Source organism: Phoenix dactylifera, unplaced genomic scaffold, assembly GCF_009389715.1.
Source record: "Phoenix dactylifera cultivar Barhee BC4 unplaced genomic scaffold, palm_55x_up_171113_PBpolish2nd_filt_p 000333F, whole genome shotgun sequence".
Taxonomy (NCBI): Eukaryota; Viridiplantae; Streptophyta; class Magnoliopsida; order Arecales; family Arecaceae; genus Phoenix; species Phoenix dactylifera.
This window is the reverse complement of record NW_024067796.1, coordinates 284924-301888: the sequence shown is the minus strand read 5'-3', so window position 1 is coordinate 301888 and position 16965 is coordinate 284924. Positions and strand designations below refer to the sequence as shown.

Sequence of the window (16965 nt, the reverse complement as noted above, 5' to 3'; positions counted from 1 at the left end):
TTTTGATGATTACAAAATAAAGAGTATAAGCCTATTGATACTTGTCTTTAAAATCAGTTTATAAAAGGGATTAAGTTGCTGAATTTCAGCTTTTCATATATCCTTGTGAAATCTCCCCCTATATCATTCAAATGTTGCCAATTTGACTTTTTGAATTGCTCCCCCTTTCATTTATAATTCATTAGCAATGAAACTTCAAAAATTTGAGATAAAATATGAGTTTCAGCTTATGTATCGGGGTGCTAGAGGTGCGTGCCAAATTCTGAATTTTTATTTGCCAAATTCTGAATTGTGATAGAAATTTTTGATTTGATGATTTTCATTGTTACAAATTGCTCCCCCTTAAATGTATAAGCTTTCTTATATGATTTCCAATTTGTTTGCCCATTTATTCCTCTTTTCTTAACATACTCTAAACACTATTTTTACTTCTCCCCTTTTTGTTATACATATCTTTACTTCTCCCAAAATTAATACTCTTTCTTTACTTCTCAAATGAAGTGCTCTTTCTTTTCTTAAATTGAATACTCTATCTTTTCTTCTCCCCCTTTATATACTCTTTTCTTCTCCTCTCCCCCTTTTTGTTATCATCAAAAACATATATATGGGAAAGGATGCAATAAGGAACAAACTTCAGACTTCATTGATCAAAATAGGAACATTTTCATACATTAATGCCCAAAATAAAGATAAGTACAATGTTCCTCAATCAAGATTTAAAGATATAAGGGAAAAAACAAGATACATATGGGAAAAAGCAAGATATATATGAGAACTAGATATCTAGCCTAGGCTCTAAACATAGATCGTGAGACTCTCTCGGATTGCTTGGCTACGGCTCTCTCGGGTCCCATTTCTCCAAGATATTGAAGTAATCTACTGTTTGGAGATGATTGGAGAAGATTTGAGAGTGGGAAATAGGGTTTTCGGAAGAAGACAAAGGGTAAATAGTGCCCTAGATAGCTCACGGGTCCCCCTTTTAACAGTGGGATCCCGACATTGGGTCGACTCAAGAAACTTCTTGGGTCGACTCAACGTTGGGTCGACCCTATTCTGGGTTGGGTTGACCCAAGTGCAGAATTTTTTTTTTTTTTCTCTTCCTTTTTGCTTCTAAAAATTTTTCTTGCTTCCGATCCTTATAAATTCTTTCTGGGACAATGATACATGAGTAAGGAATCTATAGATAACAAGTTTGACTCATGTTTCATAGATTTTTAGAAATTGGAGGAATGTATCATGAGACTACTTGCTCCCTTTTATATTTCTTCAATAAAAAGGATCACATATACCTAATTCTCTCCTTAGCGTGCAGAATCTATCTTCACTCAAGGGTTTTGTGAGTATGTCGGCTAATTGTTTTTCAGTGCATATATGCTCAACACATATGTTTCCATTTTGCACATGATCCCTAATAAAGTGACATCTTATTTCTCTTTGTTTGGCTTTAGGAATGAGATATTTACGATGTAAGCCGGAAGTGATCTCTAAATGTAGATTCCAAGGATAGTTTTGAAATCAAGTGTAGATGGAATCTTTTTCAAGTTATTTTAGGGAGTATCAAGAATAATATTCAAAGAAAGGCACGGATGAAAATCCAACATTTTTTTTTTTTAATATATTAAGTATATAGCAAAATGAGAGCAATCTAATTAATTTTCAGAGTATAGTATAAGATCAAATAAAGATCAAACCTTATATGCTTGAAAAACATAAGATTATGTTGAATCCTTAATTCTTAATGACTTTAAAGTTCTTTCATGATATAAAAGTATTGGGGCATAGACACCAAGACATGAATTTATGCAATGTAGGATATATAAAATTCAGGGCTTTGAAAGTTCTTTTAAAGCTCTCTTAAAGACTTTCTTTTACTTCTTTAAAGATCATAGCATCAAAATCAATTAAAATGGATTGGCTCAGGATTGAAACACTAAAGTGCAAGCCAATAAGAGATCATTAGTGGATTCCAAAGTAAATTTTCAATGCTAAGACAACTGGAATCCTTTTCACTTAGTTTTCAAAACAAGTGGTTTACAAATTAAGTACAGATAAAAATCCAACTTTCAAAATATATTCAATGAAGCACAAAGTTTAATACCACTTTACATTTAGTATTCTTTCTCTTATCTTTAGTTGTAAATTTACATGATTAAGTTCTATATGATCTCTCCCTCTGAAATTTTCTTTCTCCCTCTTAATTAATTAATCCATAAAATTCAAGGTATGCATCAAATTAAAGTAACTTTAGGATAAGATACTGAATATCTAAAGCTCCCCCTTAAAAGATGCATTCTTCTTTAATTATTCTTATCTTTTGTTGAATTTCAGATTTTAATGATAAACGTGAATAAAACTGAAACTTTATGATATCAAGAATGTAGAGTGATCTAGAATTATTCAAAATTTATAGCAATCACTCTTTTTAATCTTTTAAGAACAAGTTATGCTTCCTCTTAATCTTTGAGAAAATGTACTGAAATATTAATCAGAAAATGATTCATTTGAAGCTCAAATTCTTTCAAAAGTATTTACATTTTCTTTCTTTTAAGAATCATTTGAGTGAGCTGAAATATTTCTAGACTTAAGATCATTCACTCTTTTCTTAAAAATAGTTTTTTTTTTTGATGGAAGCATTTAATTATGCAGGAGTGTATATTCAAAGTATTAATTTCTTAGTCATAGTTTTTCAGCAATGAATATATGAAGCACAATAAATCTTTTCAATATTAAAATAAAATCATATATTAAAAATATTTGTTTGCAATCAAGATCATCAAAAGACACATCATTCAGACCAATATTAGTACACTTTGAAGATAAGAAATGATATGTTTTAGATGCGTATCGGGGCAAGCAATCAAGGCATCAGAATTATTCTATTTTTCTTAAGCTGTAGTTTTATCTAGAAATTCATATTGAGTTTAAGCTTTTATACAAAATCAGATTCTGAATTTCATAAAGATTCTCAAGGAGGCTTTCAAAGTTGTAATTTGAGATATGTATCTTCACATTGTAGCTCATCTTAAATCATTAAGATTGAAAACACATATTTCAAAAACATTAGAGCACATCCAGAATCTTTGTAATTCATATTGAATTTTGGTACAAATTGGAGGACATTATGTACTAATGTTAGGCAAGTTGAAAGATAAATTATAATCAATTCATTCTGCCTAATTTGCAAATTCAGATTATCCTTTTCTTCTTCTTTTTATAAATATATTCAACTTTCAGATTTCAAAGGTGATCATGAACGACAAATCTAAAATTTCTTTCAAAAATATTTTTAGAAAAATTCTTTATGTAATTTTTCAAATATTCAAGCATTGGAACCGATTTAATAAGAAATTTTATTTTTGATCAAGAGAGTACAAGAGAAATCCAACATATCATTGATGAGTATAGAATACAAGTAAAACAATTTTCATTAGGCTTTGAGGCACAAGTTATTTCGAAGTCAAAGGTGAAGCAAAAACTTGTATACAAAGTTAAGGCTTATTCCAAATTATGAGTGTTATAAAGAAAAATAAATTTGCTATTGGTAGAAACATGTTTCAATCAAATTATTCAAGCATGAAGCATTTCAAACTGAATATTGAAAATATATAATTCAAAGTATGCAAAACATAACACGCATGTCATGGATCAAAATCAATTCTTTTCAAATAAATTTTTTTTTTATTTAAATACAATTTAGCACTGATTTTATCCTTAAGGTGTGTTTTCAAGTGATTGAAACTTCATTTGATTTTTCACAACCTTCTTATATATTTTCATTTATTTATCATTCATTCCCCAAATTTTTAATTTCTTTCTTTAACCATTCAATGAACATTTTGATTATCTTCATTTATTTTTCGGTTTTACTTTTCTATGCTCTATATTCTATTTGCTCCCTATCCGGTGGAGTTGGAAGGGGCACGAGGTACTACCACTAGCCTCCCTCTTGTGCCGTCCCTAATATGCCCTACACCGAATAGTTGGGTCAAATAGTGCCGGGTACTACCACTAGCCTCCCCATTGGCACCATCCCTATAATGAGCAATGTAGAAATGTTAAACTGTTCTCTTTAGCAACAAGATATTCACTCCAAACTCTCCCTAGTTAAATATAATTAATTACGGATTTTATCCCTTCCAAAAGAATGTTCACACAAGTCTCACAAATATGCTGAATATATTATGCTTGCGCTGCTTTTACTTAAGATTGGAGTATTTACTTAGCTTTTACTTCTTCTGAGCAATGTTCATTTTCTTTTTCTTTATCTCTCTCTCTTTTTGTTATTTTCAAGTAGTTACATGAAAGAGCAGAATAAAGAATTAATCTAATATGCTGCATATAAATATATATCATGCAAACAGCATTTTCATTATGCCCAATGATTCATAGCTTATCACAAGTTATTTTGAATTAGAAACTTGAGGCATAAACTTGTGTATTTCATGGTTATGCATTATATAGGCAAAAGTGAACTTCAATTTAATCATACCATGAAACAATTATCATTAGCATGAGAATGAAGCATGATATCAAGAAGATTAGCAATTAAATGTTTAATCATGCTACCATATAATTTTAGACTATTAATTTTGCTCAACTAACTCACAAGAGAAGGGTTTAGATTACCAATGCATTTAGCATTCTTCAAGCCAAATACCTTTTAGATTCTTTACACCCTTGGCTGAAGAAAATCTCTTTTTTTTGTTTGCAAGGGAATGTTTATTGTATCTTTCATCGAGGTGTCCTTCAAGTTGAAATTTCTTGCTCATAAATCCTGTATCATTAATGAAATCTTTTTCTTTCTTGAAGGAAAGTCATTAGTTTCTTCAAGATACAAAACATTCATACAATATATTTCTTAGCTAGATGACTCAACATAAGATATGACAATAATTGAATATTAAGTCACTTTACTCAAGAGATTGTCTAAATATAAGCACAAGTCACTTGAACTAAAGAGATAACTTCATTAAGTAAAATGGTTCAAGGACAAGCATGTGAGGCAATCAAGAAAAAAAAAAATTTTTATTTTCAGAATTAATTTAGCTTAGATTCTATTTGCTTAAGATAATTATCAATAAGATATACAAGTTGAGTTTTAATCAAATTATCTTAAACAGTTGTTTCTATCAAAAATTTTGATTATGATTTAGTTTTCAACACTAATAATCATGTTTCAGGGAGTTGAGCAATCTTCTTTTAGAGCAATTAGGATTTTATTTTGACTTATGAGTGATAGTTTAAAAGAATTAATATTCATGCTTTAAAAGATTTTTATGATCAAGTTAAGCATGACATGTTACAATTAATCAGTAGAATTTGAGATAATTTTAGAGAAAGATATTAATCATGGATACAAAGATTATGCTCAATGAAGTTTTAACATGAAGGCATGAAATCAGCATCTATCATTTATACTAGAGAGAAAATTTAGATTTTAAAAACTTGAAGAAGAAAGTTATATATATTCATTCATTGTTTTCTTATCATCATGCAAGCACTAGAAAATTTCATGCTAAGATCGTGTAGATAAGATTTGTCATACATACAAGGCATTTAATAAATATTCAATAGCCTAACTGAATTTATAAAGTTAAGCATATCAAGACATAAAATGACAATTTAAATTACATTCACAAATGATGAAATAAAATTTATTTATAAGTCACGTGCCATGGCACCCAATTAAGAGTTTCACATGAGTTTCAAGGGCTGCTTTGACACATTTGCAAGATAATCTCAGTTTTTCATTTTAGGTACCCAAGCTTGCTTGGGTCTTTGGGAGTTAGTGCATATGGTTCCTTTTGGAATCCAAATCTGTTTAATTGTAATAATTTTATCATTTGATTTGCTTGTATTAGAACCATAGGTAAAGTTTTTATGCCCAATCTTTTTATGTTTGAAATAAGTTATCTTATTTGATGGTTTGCTTGGCGAATTGATAACCATTTTCTTTAGGGGTTTATTATTGAGCAAAGGAATCCAACCAAGTCTTGATTTATCAAAAACAGCATGTTGGCTTTCAAACATCGTTTTTAATCTTTCTAAACTTACAGTGAATTTGTTAATAAAAGATTTCAATTGGTTAACTTCTTCACTTAAGTTTTGATTTTCTTTAATTAAATTCTGATTTTTCTGAATCAATTCTTCCGAATTTAATCTTAAGCGTTCATTCTCAGAGTTTAATTTGTCTCTCATTTTAGCGGAAGAATTTCTTTCTTCTGACATTTCCAGATTTATCTTTTTAAGATTTTTATTTTTCGTAGCTAATTTTCTACATTCACCATACAAATCATGAAAAGCATTTAATAGTTCATCATAAGAGAATTCTTCCTGAAATTCATTAGGTGTGAAATCAGATTCAGATTTTACCTTATCTTCTTGTGCCATAAAGCATAAGTTAGTTACCTCTTGTAGTTCTTTGGAGCTAGTATCATTATTGTTGCTCCTCACTTTCATTTTCTTGCTTGACTCTTCCTTGGTCAAGGCTTTCTTGCTTTTTATCTCTTTCTTCCTTTCTTCTTGCTTCCTCTTCTTCTTTGTCTTTAGGAAGCTTTTGAATTTTTCGGTGTTTGGGTATGGATCCTTGTTTTCATCACCGAATTCTTCATTTGTTGTTCTTTCTTCCGGATTGGGAGATTCAACATCGTTTTCTGCAGGCTCACTGTTAGTATGTAATTGAAGCACATGTGAGCTAATCTGAATATTGTCATAGATATTTTCTAAAGTATCCCAGATTTCCTTAGCAGATAAGCATGCAGAGATTTTATTAAATTCAGTTTCATGGATAGCACAATATAGTATGTTCATAGCATTAGCATTCAATTGTGCTAAGTCTTTTTCATTAATAGTGTGAGAGAGTGAGTGAGGGCCTCTGGTAATGATGTACCATAATTCATAGTTTGAAGCTTGAATGAATATCCTCATTCTAGCTTTCCAATAAGTGTAGTTTGTGCCATTAAATAGAGGTGGTCTATCAATTAATTGTCCCTCTCGTATAGAACATCCCACTTGGGTTGTCATGATCTTTAACTCTTGATTGTGAGATCAATGGGTACTATTAGAGCACCTTGCTCTGATACCACTTGTTGCCCAAGGTGACAATCCAAGAGGGGGGGTGAATTGGGTTTTTCTAAATTTTAGTGCTTTTAAAAACTTTCGTAATTAAGTGCGGTGAATGCTTTCATAAATTACTTGAATGAATTAAACTAGAGTAAAGATGAAAGATAATGCAAGAATAAGCATAAGAACAAGCACAACACAAACACAGCGATATATAGTGGTTCGGTGCACCCCAAGGCACCTACGTCCACTCCCCAAGCGTCCCCTTGGGAATTTTACTATAACCCCTCGGATTACAGTAGGATTGTTTTCCGGGCTCACAATCCAAAACCTTGTTGGTTTTACGGGCTCACCAACGAACCTATACACTTGGTTTTCCGGGCTCACCAAGAACCTTGTTGGTTTTGCGGGCTCACCAACGAACCTATACAACTTTGGTTTTCCGGGTTCACCAAAAACCTTTGTTGGTTTTGCGGGCTTACCAACGAACCTTTGTTGGTTTTGCGGGCTTACCAACGAACCTTTACAAAGTGTTTAAACAAATGAAAAGAAAAGATTTAAACTCCTAGATGAGCATATAAAGCAATATGAACAACAAGAAGAGTTAGAAAGAAATTATCGCTTTGAAGTCGCTTTGCTCTTCTTGGTCAAGGAAGCTTCACTCTTCAATGGGGGAAGGAGCTCTTAATGCCTCTTTGAATCTGCTCAATCCCTTTCTTTGATTCTTGAATGAAGCTCTTGATGAAGCTTGTCTTACTAGGGTTCTCTCTTGAATGCACTTGATGTATTTTCCCCAAAAGCTTACTTCCTCTGATGAATACTCCCTCTTAAATACTTCTCCAACCTCCAAATAGTCCTTTCTGACCGTTGGATTGAAGAAACTAGCCGTTTATAGCCGTTGGGAGTCCAAAAAGCATTTCTGCACAACTAGCCGTTATGTTCAGCCCGTGTTTGGGTCGGCTCAACCTGTCCTTGGGTCGACCCAACTTGGCCTTGGGTCGACTCAACCATTTCTTGGGTCGACCCTCTCAGTAACCACAGAAACCTCAATTTTCAGCCTTCCATCCCTTGGGTCGACCCAACCTTTCTTTGGGTCGACCCAACCTTGGGTCAGCTCAAACTTTTCTTGGGTCGACTCAAACCTTGGGTCAGCTCAAACTTTTCTTGGGTCGACCCAACTTTCAGAAAATTCAGAACCTTGGGTCGACTCAACCATTTCTTGGGTCGACCCTCTCAGTAACCACAGAAACCTCAATTTTCAGCCTTCCATCCCTTGGGTCGACTCAACCTTTCTTTGGGTCGACTCAAGGTTTACTTGGGTCGACTCAACTTCTTCTTGGGTCGACCCTCTCAGAAAATCCAGAGAACCATTTTTGAGTTGTTTGAGGATCTTGATGTTTGGGTCGACTCATGCTTTCCTTGGGTCGACCCAACTCACTGTTCATCTATGCCATATTTGCAGAAGTGTGCCAAATGATTTCTTGATGTGCCGGGGTCGATCTAATCATCCTTTAGGTCGACTCAATTCACACTTTGCTGCATTCTCAAGGTTAGATTCATTCAAATGAACAATGAAATATATCTATATCAATTTATACAAATATACTGAGAGTAATGAACTTATAAATGAAGTATCAATTTAACTTATAGCATGCTCTAGATAATTGCTTGTTAATCATCAAAATAACACTATCATCCTCAGTTGGCTTCTAATTTGTTCATTTATACAATAAGATTTTTTTGCAGGGACTAATACTTAATTACAGGGTACTATTCTATAATAAAACTTGAGTGAAGGGACTAAATAAATATAGTTGGGGGTCTTTATGTAATAAATCTTTCCTATAGGGATCAAATACAAATTACAGGAGTCCCTATTTCTGAAATAGCATACTGCCAAGGGCTTAACTGCAAAAAATCTGTTTATTGGTCAAATGGGTTTGGGTTTCGGATCCCGGGTTTCGGGTTCGGGTTCCAGTTCAGGTTCAGGTTCAGGTTTGGGTTCGGGTTCGGGTTCGGGTTCGGATTCTCGGGTTTGATCTGGATCCAAGTTGGGCCCATGGGGGTATTGCCCAACTGGGCCCAACCGGACTGGACTGGGCCCAAGTTGGGCCTGCAATGGACTGGGCCCAACGGCCCAATTTGGCCCGTGATGGGCCTCCTCCTTCCCCAAACTCCCCCCCACGAATAGGGGGAGAAGAAGAGACGGAGGAGAGAGGGAGGTGGCCGGCGGGGGTGGCCGGCTTGGGTGGCCAGGGGCCACCCCTCGATCGACTGCCAGCCAGCCGCCATGGCGGCCGGCGGCGTTGCAGGGACCGACGGGGAGGAGAAGCAACCGAGATGATGATCTCGGCTGCTTGGGCTGAAACAGAGGAGAGGAGGATCTTGACGGAGGAGGGCTTACCGGCGGTCGACGGAGGTGGCAAATCCCGGCCGAGGGAGGCTCGGTCCGGCGTCAAGCGACGGCGGCGATGTTTGAAGCCGAGGGGTTGGATCTCGGAGCAGGGGAAGCTCGCGGAGGGGATCCGGGCGGCGCTCGGTCGGGAAGACACACCGATCGGAGAGGAGGAGGAGGGAAGGAGGAAAGAGAAGGAGGAAGAGGGCTCGGTTTGCCCTAGGGAGGAGGATTTGGGGGGTTTTTATCACCCCCCTCGTGATGGCTCTCCGCCGCGAAGATCGCGGCGGCCTAGCGAGATCCGCGGCCGCGGTTCGGCCGCGGATGAGCTGGAGGGGGGGGGGGGTGCCGCGGGACTAGCGACATCCCCGCCCCGATCATCCCCGGAAGAGCCGGAGAGGATCGCAAATCGCGATCCTCTGTTCCGGCCTTCCAAAAAGAGAACGGGACTGAAGTCGGCAGGGGCTGCCGACTTCAGCCCGTGTCTCACAATTGATGTCTCCACGAAGGACAACTTACAGGATCTCGTTAAGAGGGGTGACCAGTTGTTGAAGAAACCAGTCTCAAGGGTGAACCTGGAGACTGGTGCGTTTGAAACAGTAGGGAATGGAGAAGGAACAAACGAAGATGCTCTTAAAAGGTAGAGAGAATCATTTCTGTTTGTTCCTACCTTCTTTTAACAACTTAGATTTGTGACAAAAAGATTAGTTGAACCTAATTGGTGTATATTTGCAGGTCTGCTAAACTCCTTTCACATGAAAGAAGACTTCATGAGTCAAGATCCCCGCATGTGAAAACGCCCAGAAAACATTAATGAGCATCGCTCGGTTACTGTAACTTCATGAAATTTTTCCTTTCTTGACGGGAGAAGAAGCCAACTGTACACTGTATGCAAGCAATATACGTATTCATGGTGGATGCAGTTAGTTCATGCAATCCAAGAAATAGTAGCATTGTGATACTGTAGGCAAATTTGCCAGAAGGAAAGTTCTGTAGATTAGTACATTTTTAAAAGGCAATATAATTCATTCATTCTATTATAAAAGTCCTGTGTAACTATTAATGATTGTTTTGCTGAAGCTGGACTCTCTCTCTCTGTCTCTCACTCTCACTCATATGCATTAGAGGTGAAGACCTAAAGTCCATGGAAGCAACAAATTAAAAGCTCTCTCTTGATTCAACCAATTATATGAATATAGACATATAATCAGGCTAGCTTGAAAAGGTGCCCGTATGTAAAATATTCAATTTTCTGAAATGTAATGAGTTTGCAATACAAAAAAAAATTAACCCTCTTTGAAGGTTAAGAAATGCAATCCATCATCAAATCTCCCGTCTTTAAAACTAACTGCAAGTTTGACAACTATATCACTTGGATGATATTGGTTTGGTTCTCTGTATTGCTAACAAAGTTGTCAAAAAGAAGAACAAAGAATCGATAGAATATGCCTTGAAGTAGAGATCTTCAAAATAAAAAACCAAGTATCTTGAGAATCAAATCCAAATATGAGAAGGAAATTATTGGTCTTCTTAGCTTCAAATGAAATATGCAGAAGATATACATGTCAACCGTTTCATGCAAAGCTAACAGGACTTAGAAAACCAAATAGCATTGGAAGATTATCAGGACAACTGCTTGATGAATGCAAGGCATAGAAAAGCTTGCACAAAGATCCTAAAACTAATACAGATTCTTGCATAAAGATCCTTCTACATTATGTTCACATCTTAATTTTCTGATTTTTTTTATACAGAAAGAAGCAATCTGCAGATCCATTACGTTTAACAGCATGAGACTGAAAACTAAAACCCAATTTTGAAATTTACTGTCGTATATAGTGGATTACTTATCCCAGTTTTGAATATACAGTGGATAAATCATTATCTCATTGGTGTTAGATTTTGCTATGCCAATAAATCAACATATGATTTAATTATTGATGACAATAAATTTATGGAAAATCATATTCTAGATAAACAAAAATTTAGAAGACAAGAATTTGCTAGGTCAAGTGATTATGGCTGTTTTCAGGTTTACTTTGTGTATGCTTTAGGTTTAACTGTAGACTCAATTTATAGTAGTAGTGGTTTTCAGATACTTCAGCACGTTACCATTTTCCATCTTAGAAAAAAATTAGAAAACACAATTAGATCACTTGACTGTGAACAAGTTCCTTTCATACTAAATTTTACCATTAATTAAGTATAGAGATCAAAACCCATATAAAGGTATTTGCTAAGTTTCAGCTTAGCAACATCATTCAATGAAAGTAAAGAATGCTTTGTATGATGTTTATTGTTCTGAAGGCCTAATATAATCAAATAAAAGGGCTTCTTTCAATTGTAATTTGTATTTATGCCCTCATTTGGAATCATTCTTAATTCTTTTTTGGTCAACTATTGAAAGATTTTAGAATTCAGCACAACAAAGCCACCTAACAATCAATATCGTTTCTCTCACCAACAATTCTCTAAAAGAGTTAATCCAACTGTTCTATTCTATGCAATCAATCATGATACGTCCTTTGACGAGCCACCTTCGCGTATTGAATCATTCAACGGCGGCTTGTCATATCAGCCACATGCTGATTTCAAAATGTCAAAGTACGTATATCATCTTCGATGTTGGACTAGCACTCCGAAGAAGAATATTACGAACCTTCTCATGTATGCCGAAGTCTATTTAAACTTCTACCTATCCCTACTTGGATCACTTAAAACTTTTGTGTCCCCAAAGTAGTTCCCTTATTGTTGATCAGCAACTGCTCAACAATCATGCAAAAATCAAAATCCATCAGTCAGATACAGGCCCCAACCTATGGAAACCTAATCACTATTCTCAGCATTGATGGAGGAGGAATTAAAGGAATCATCCCTGCAACTATTCTTACATTTCTAGAATCAGAACTTCAGGTATTAACCATATAAATGCTCATAGATAATTTTATTAAATCTTCAGTTTCCTAGAAATTAAGATACACCTAATAATTAGATAATTGTTGCTGATTCATCATTTCTTTCTTATTTTCTACTTTCTTTGTTTCTTAGATCTAGTTATCCATTTGTTATGCTAGTGTTAGATTTTAGAGGCAGTTTTCCTAATTTTTTCTATAGTTTTTTTGTTTTATGATTATATTTTTCTAGTTTACAAAATCTTATGCATGCCGAAGATACTTCTATGATATTCATAGATCAGTCAAACATGTTATACAGATCATCTTTTTCAAGCAGTGATTTTCCTTATTAAAAATTGAGAACATTTCTAATTTTTCTAACTTCCAGCCAAAGTTTTTCTTAATGTCCTCTTCGTTACAAAAGCATATTTTGAACAGTGTCAAAACAAAAAATTAGTTCTCAGGAGATTATTTTCACTTATTAGAATTTTTATTCTTGACATAATGATTGCTCAGTTTGCAGCTTAAGTGAGAAATCTTTTAGCTAGCGGAGCTAATATGCACCGGTATCATATGGCTTTTTTGCTTCTTCGATGCTTATAAATGCATAGAAAACTGTAAATGGTTGAAATTTCTTTTTATAATCCAACATGTAAATTGTGTGTTTTCCATAAACTTGAGAATTCAAGATCTATTTTCAGTAACACGTTCTTTATCCATCATTTTCCACCTTTTATTCTTTTTCTGCCAAATTGTCTCATTATAATTAACTAACAGTTCTCTCTAAAATATTTTGATTGATTTTTTTCCTTACAAAAAGGGAGGGAAAACAAGATTCTGATGGACAAAATAAATCAAATTATAACCTTCCTCGTCACAATCCACAAGTAGATTCCTGTCTGACATCTCAACTAAATTTCATGCAAACTCACCTAACATTCAACATAGTACGTTTTACCTACAATTGTTAAAAAAAGAAAATTTCATGATTCATTATCCTGACAGAAGTTAGTGGATCATATATTACCAACCAATTGTCAAACGTTGGTATAAAGATATTGTTCAAGGAATTGTTCTTCAATATCAACAGCACATAGCAAAGAATCATGTTAAGAAATCAAATAGAAAGTGATCATTCTCCTTAGCTGCTTGTACCATCTCTCTATATCTGTTTTTTCGTGGTGAGATCAGTTAGATATCTCATTTCTAATATAATTTTCTTTTTTTCATGCGTTTTGAGAAGAAACTGGATGGCGAAGATGCTAGACTTGCAGACTACTTTGATGTGATTGCCGGGACAAGCACTGGGGGTCTTGTGACGGCCATGTTGACTGCACCAAACGAAGAAAATCGCCCCATGTTCGCTGCAAAGGACATCAAGGACTTTTACGTGAAACATTCCCCCAAGATCTTCCCACAATGCGGGTCAGTAATCATATCGCGTAATTTTGGGTAACTTCGGACACACTTGAAAGCTTAAAGGAACTATTTCTTGAAATGATCGGTTTTCTCTCCTTTCTTTTTTCTTGAAATTCTTAGAGGGCCATTAGGCCAAGCAGCAAAGATACTAAGAGCTATCTCAGGGCCCCGGTATAATGGCAAATACCTTCATGAGATTGTGCGGAGAAAACTAGGGAATACCAAGCTTCGTCAGACATTGATCAATGTGGTCATCCCAACATTCGATATCAAGCGGCTCCAGCCGACCATATTCTCCTCCTACGAGGTCTCCCTCCATCCCTCTCTCTCTCTCTCTCTCTCTCTCTCTCTCTCTCTCTCTCTGTGGTTCTCTTGCACGTTTTTGACACCGAAAAACTTCAGTGCTATGAACATCGTAAGCTCTTTTTTCTTTTCGTGAATTATTATTCTTTTGAGAAAATGAAATATGAACTATTATATTGTAGTTGTGGATAACAGCGCAAGGTTCTTCCTTTTTTTTTTCTCTTTTTTCCTTATCATCTGTAGTTGTGGACGTAAAATTTAGATAAAACATCAAAATATTTAAATGAAAGAGAAATTGTAAATTATATAATTCAATTATAGTTCTAATTTTTAAATATTTAAAAAAATATATGCGAGACTTTGTGTTAGCATGTGTTTAGTCATACATAGATTGTGCACAGGGGAAGTTTAGGGTAGTTATATAAAGCTAAAGAATCTAAATAATGCTCTCTTTCTAATCTTTTTGGGTAATATCTTGCATCATTATAAATAGTATCAAAATAGACCTGATCCATAATCCACGTAGATTAAAAGACACCGGTCATTTGAGGGCTAACAACAAGCCAATTGTTGTATTTATGATTTGATTTGGATCTTTTAGCCTAGCAAGGATCTTAGAGCTTAAATAGATGGAGTATGTTAGAGCCCGTGTCTTTAGTCCCATAACACTTATGAATCGGAAAAATTTTGAATATTTATACAAAATCAAAGAATTTAAGTAATATCTTCTCACTTGTCTTTTTGGATGAGATCTAACGTACTAGAAAGATCTTGATTACCTATATAAGCCTTAGACATATATATATATATATATATATATATATATATATATATATATATATATATATATATATAACCTCCCATCTAGCTTTTTTCCAAAATATTAAATTTCAACAAATAATACATCCTCAAGGGGAATACAATCAGGATTGCTCCAAAGTTGTTCAAAGCCGGTTGCTGTTATCTAAAAAGAATGGAATCCAGAGTTTTGGCGAGCCATGGAGCAAATTAGATATGGACTCCTAGAGTAGTTTAGCAGTTAGTCTTTCATGTTTGCTTTTGAGATGTTTTACCTTAAAAGCAATGTATTCTGATACTAAAAATTGCATTTATGTTGTAACTTTTTTCTTTAATAAATTCGGGTAAGTTTCATCAAAAAGAAAATTAGTATTAAGTAAAGGCGTAAACATGTTTTTAAATTTCTCTCAAAAAATAGACGTGCTGACAAAAACCACAAGTCTGCTCATGAGCTAACTAGCGTAAACTATAAATGACAAAGTGCCATCATGCCAATGAAATGTTGATAGAAAGATAACTGGTTTCATGCTTCTGCTTTTTCCGTTAGTTGTTTTAAATCCACTCTATCAAATTTTAATATCTTTGAGATGCTCCAATTGTTAAAATCTCTCTGGCTTCCTTCTTATCTTACAGGTTAAGAACAACAGCTCTCTGGATGCTCTGCTTTCTGATATTTGCATTGGCACTTCTGCAGCTCCTACTTACCTTCCATCTTACTTCTTTCAAACAAAAGACTCAGATGGAAGTGTGAGGGAATTTAATCTTATTGATGGAGGTGTAGCTGCTAATAATCCGGTAAAATAATATGTTCCTTACCAACATGATTAGCTTATGAAGTGATTGTAGGTAATCAGTTAAAATCACCAATTATCCCAAAAGCTTAAGTTGATAGGATAAGGTATATTAATTTATATATTTTATATTTTCTTTCACTCGCCATCATATGTGGGCCGGAGTTTTCTTTAATGGGTGAGCCCAACATGTAAAATTTTTAATAATGAGGTTAAAGAGTGCGGAGACAGGGTTCGAACCCAGAACCGCTGCTTTGATCCCATGTTTAAAATCACCAATTGTCCCAAAAGTTTAATTTAATAGGATGAGATAGATTTTTTTATATATTTTATATTTTGTTACAAAAGAAGTTATCCATCTGTTGTTGTTTTACAGGCTTTAGTTGCTATGGGAGAAGTAACTGTCACGCCCCAAATCCGGATCATGACACGGCCGTGCTATTGCTATCTTATGCACACAATAACACGAAGCCACATAAAATTTCATAATAAAAATAAATAGTTTCATTTACTAATATCATAACATTGTTCATGAAGTTGGAACAGTACAGAGCTTCTAAAATCTGATTATTACATAACATTTTCAATTACCCCAACCCTGAATAACATCAAGCTCCCCGCTCCTAGTGGTCTTAATCATCTGTAGGAAAAAAATAGATAAAAAGGTATGAGCTACACAGCTCAGTAAGTAACCAGGTACTATCTTATTGGATCAAGTACAATTATGCCAATGCAGTGATTAAAATAAAACATTTTATAGATGATATACACAAATCAGGTCATAAAGTAATGCATGTTCTATCCATAAAAGTTCATAATCATGATAATGCAAGTCATATAAAAATATTGCCATTTATCCATTGTAGCTGAATTTGATTCTTTTATAGCAATTGTATGCCATGGCTTGATGTTACCAAGAAAAAATATGTCATGGCTTGACAACAATAAGTTGACTCTGTTCTCAGCAGAATTCAATAACGTATGAACGTAGTATCAATGTTTCTTTTTTAAAAGTTTATCATCAATGATTCTGTTAAATACGCTAGTGTGTAGTACCAAGCGCAACAATTGTGTCAATGATGTATGCTACCAGGTTTATGTTGAATACATTTATTTAAGTGAAAAAAGATACCTAGTTTATAAGATAGAAATATGAAGTAATTCTTTTTTCTGATAAGATATGAAGTGAAAAACTTCGCCCATTCTATATTAGAAAATTAAAGATTAAAGATAAATATGAGGCAATTTTCAGAGTCTTATTGTCAAAACAGGCTTGGTGTTAACTCTATGATTCCCTTCATCT

General features: G+C 34.5%; 2 protein-coding genes across 2 annotated transcripts in view; both read left to right on the top strand.

The window, feature by feature from the left end:
• The window catches only part of LOC120105651 (patatin-like protein 3), an 82259-nt gene extending 71757 nt beyond the window's left edge, over window positions 1–10502 (top strand). The window contains exons 5-6 of the mRNA XM_039118312.1: window positions 9955–10097; window positions 10193–10502. Of these exons, the coding sequence (XP_038974240.1) occupies window positions 9955–10097; window positions 10193–10271 (222 nt within the window). The 3' untranslated portion in view covers window positions 10272–10502. The remainder of the gene's footprint in view (window positions 1–9954; window positions 10098–10192) is intronic.
• A 1615-nt stretch (window positions 10503–12117) lies between these two features.
• On the top strand, window positions 12118–16707 carry LOC120105650 (patatin-like protein 2). Its single transcript, XM_039118306.1, has 5 exons — window positions 12118–12370; window positions 13595–13776; window positions 13891–14077; window positions 15505–15666; window positions 16039–16707. Exons 1-5 carry the CDS (start codon window positions 12233–12235, stop codon window positions 16162–16164), a joined length of 795 nt encoding a protein of 264 aa, XP_038974234.1. The 5' UTR covers window positions 12118–12232; the 3' UTR covers window positions 16165–16707.
• The last annotated feature ends 258 nt before the right edge of the window (window positions 16708–16965 follow it).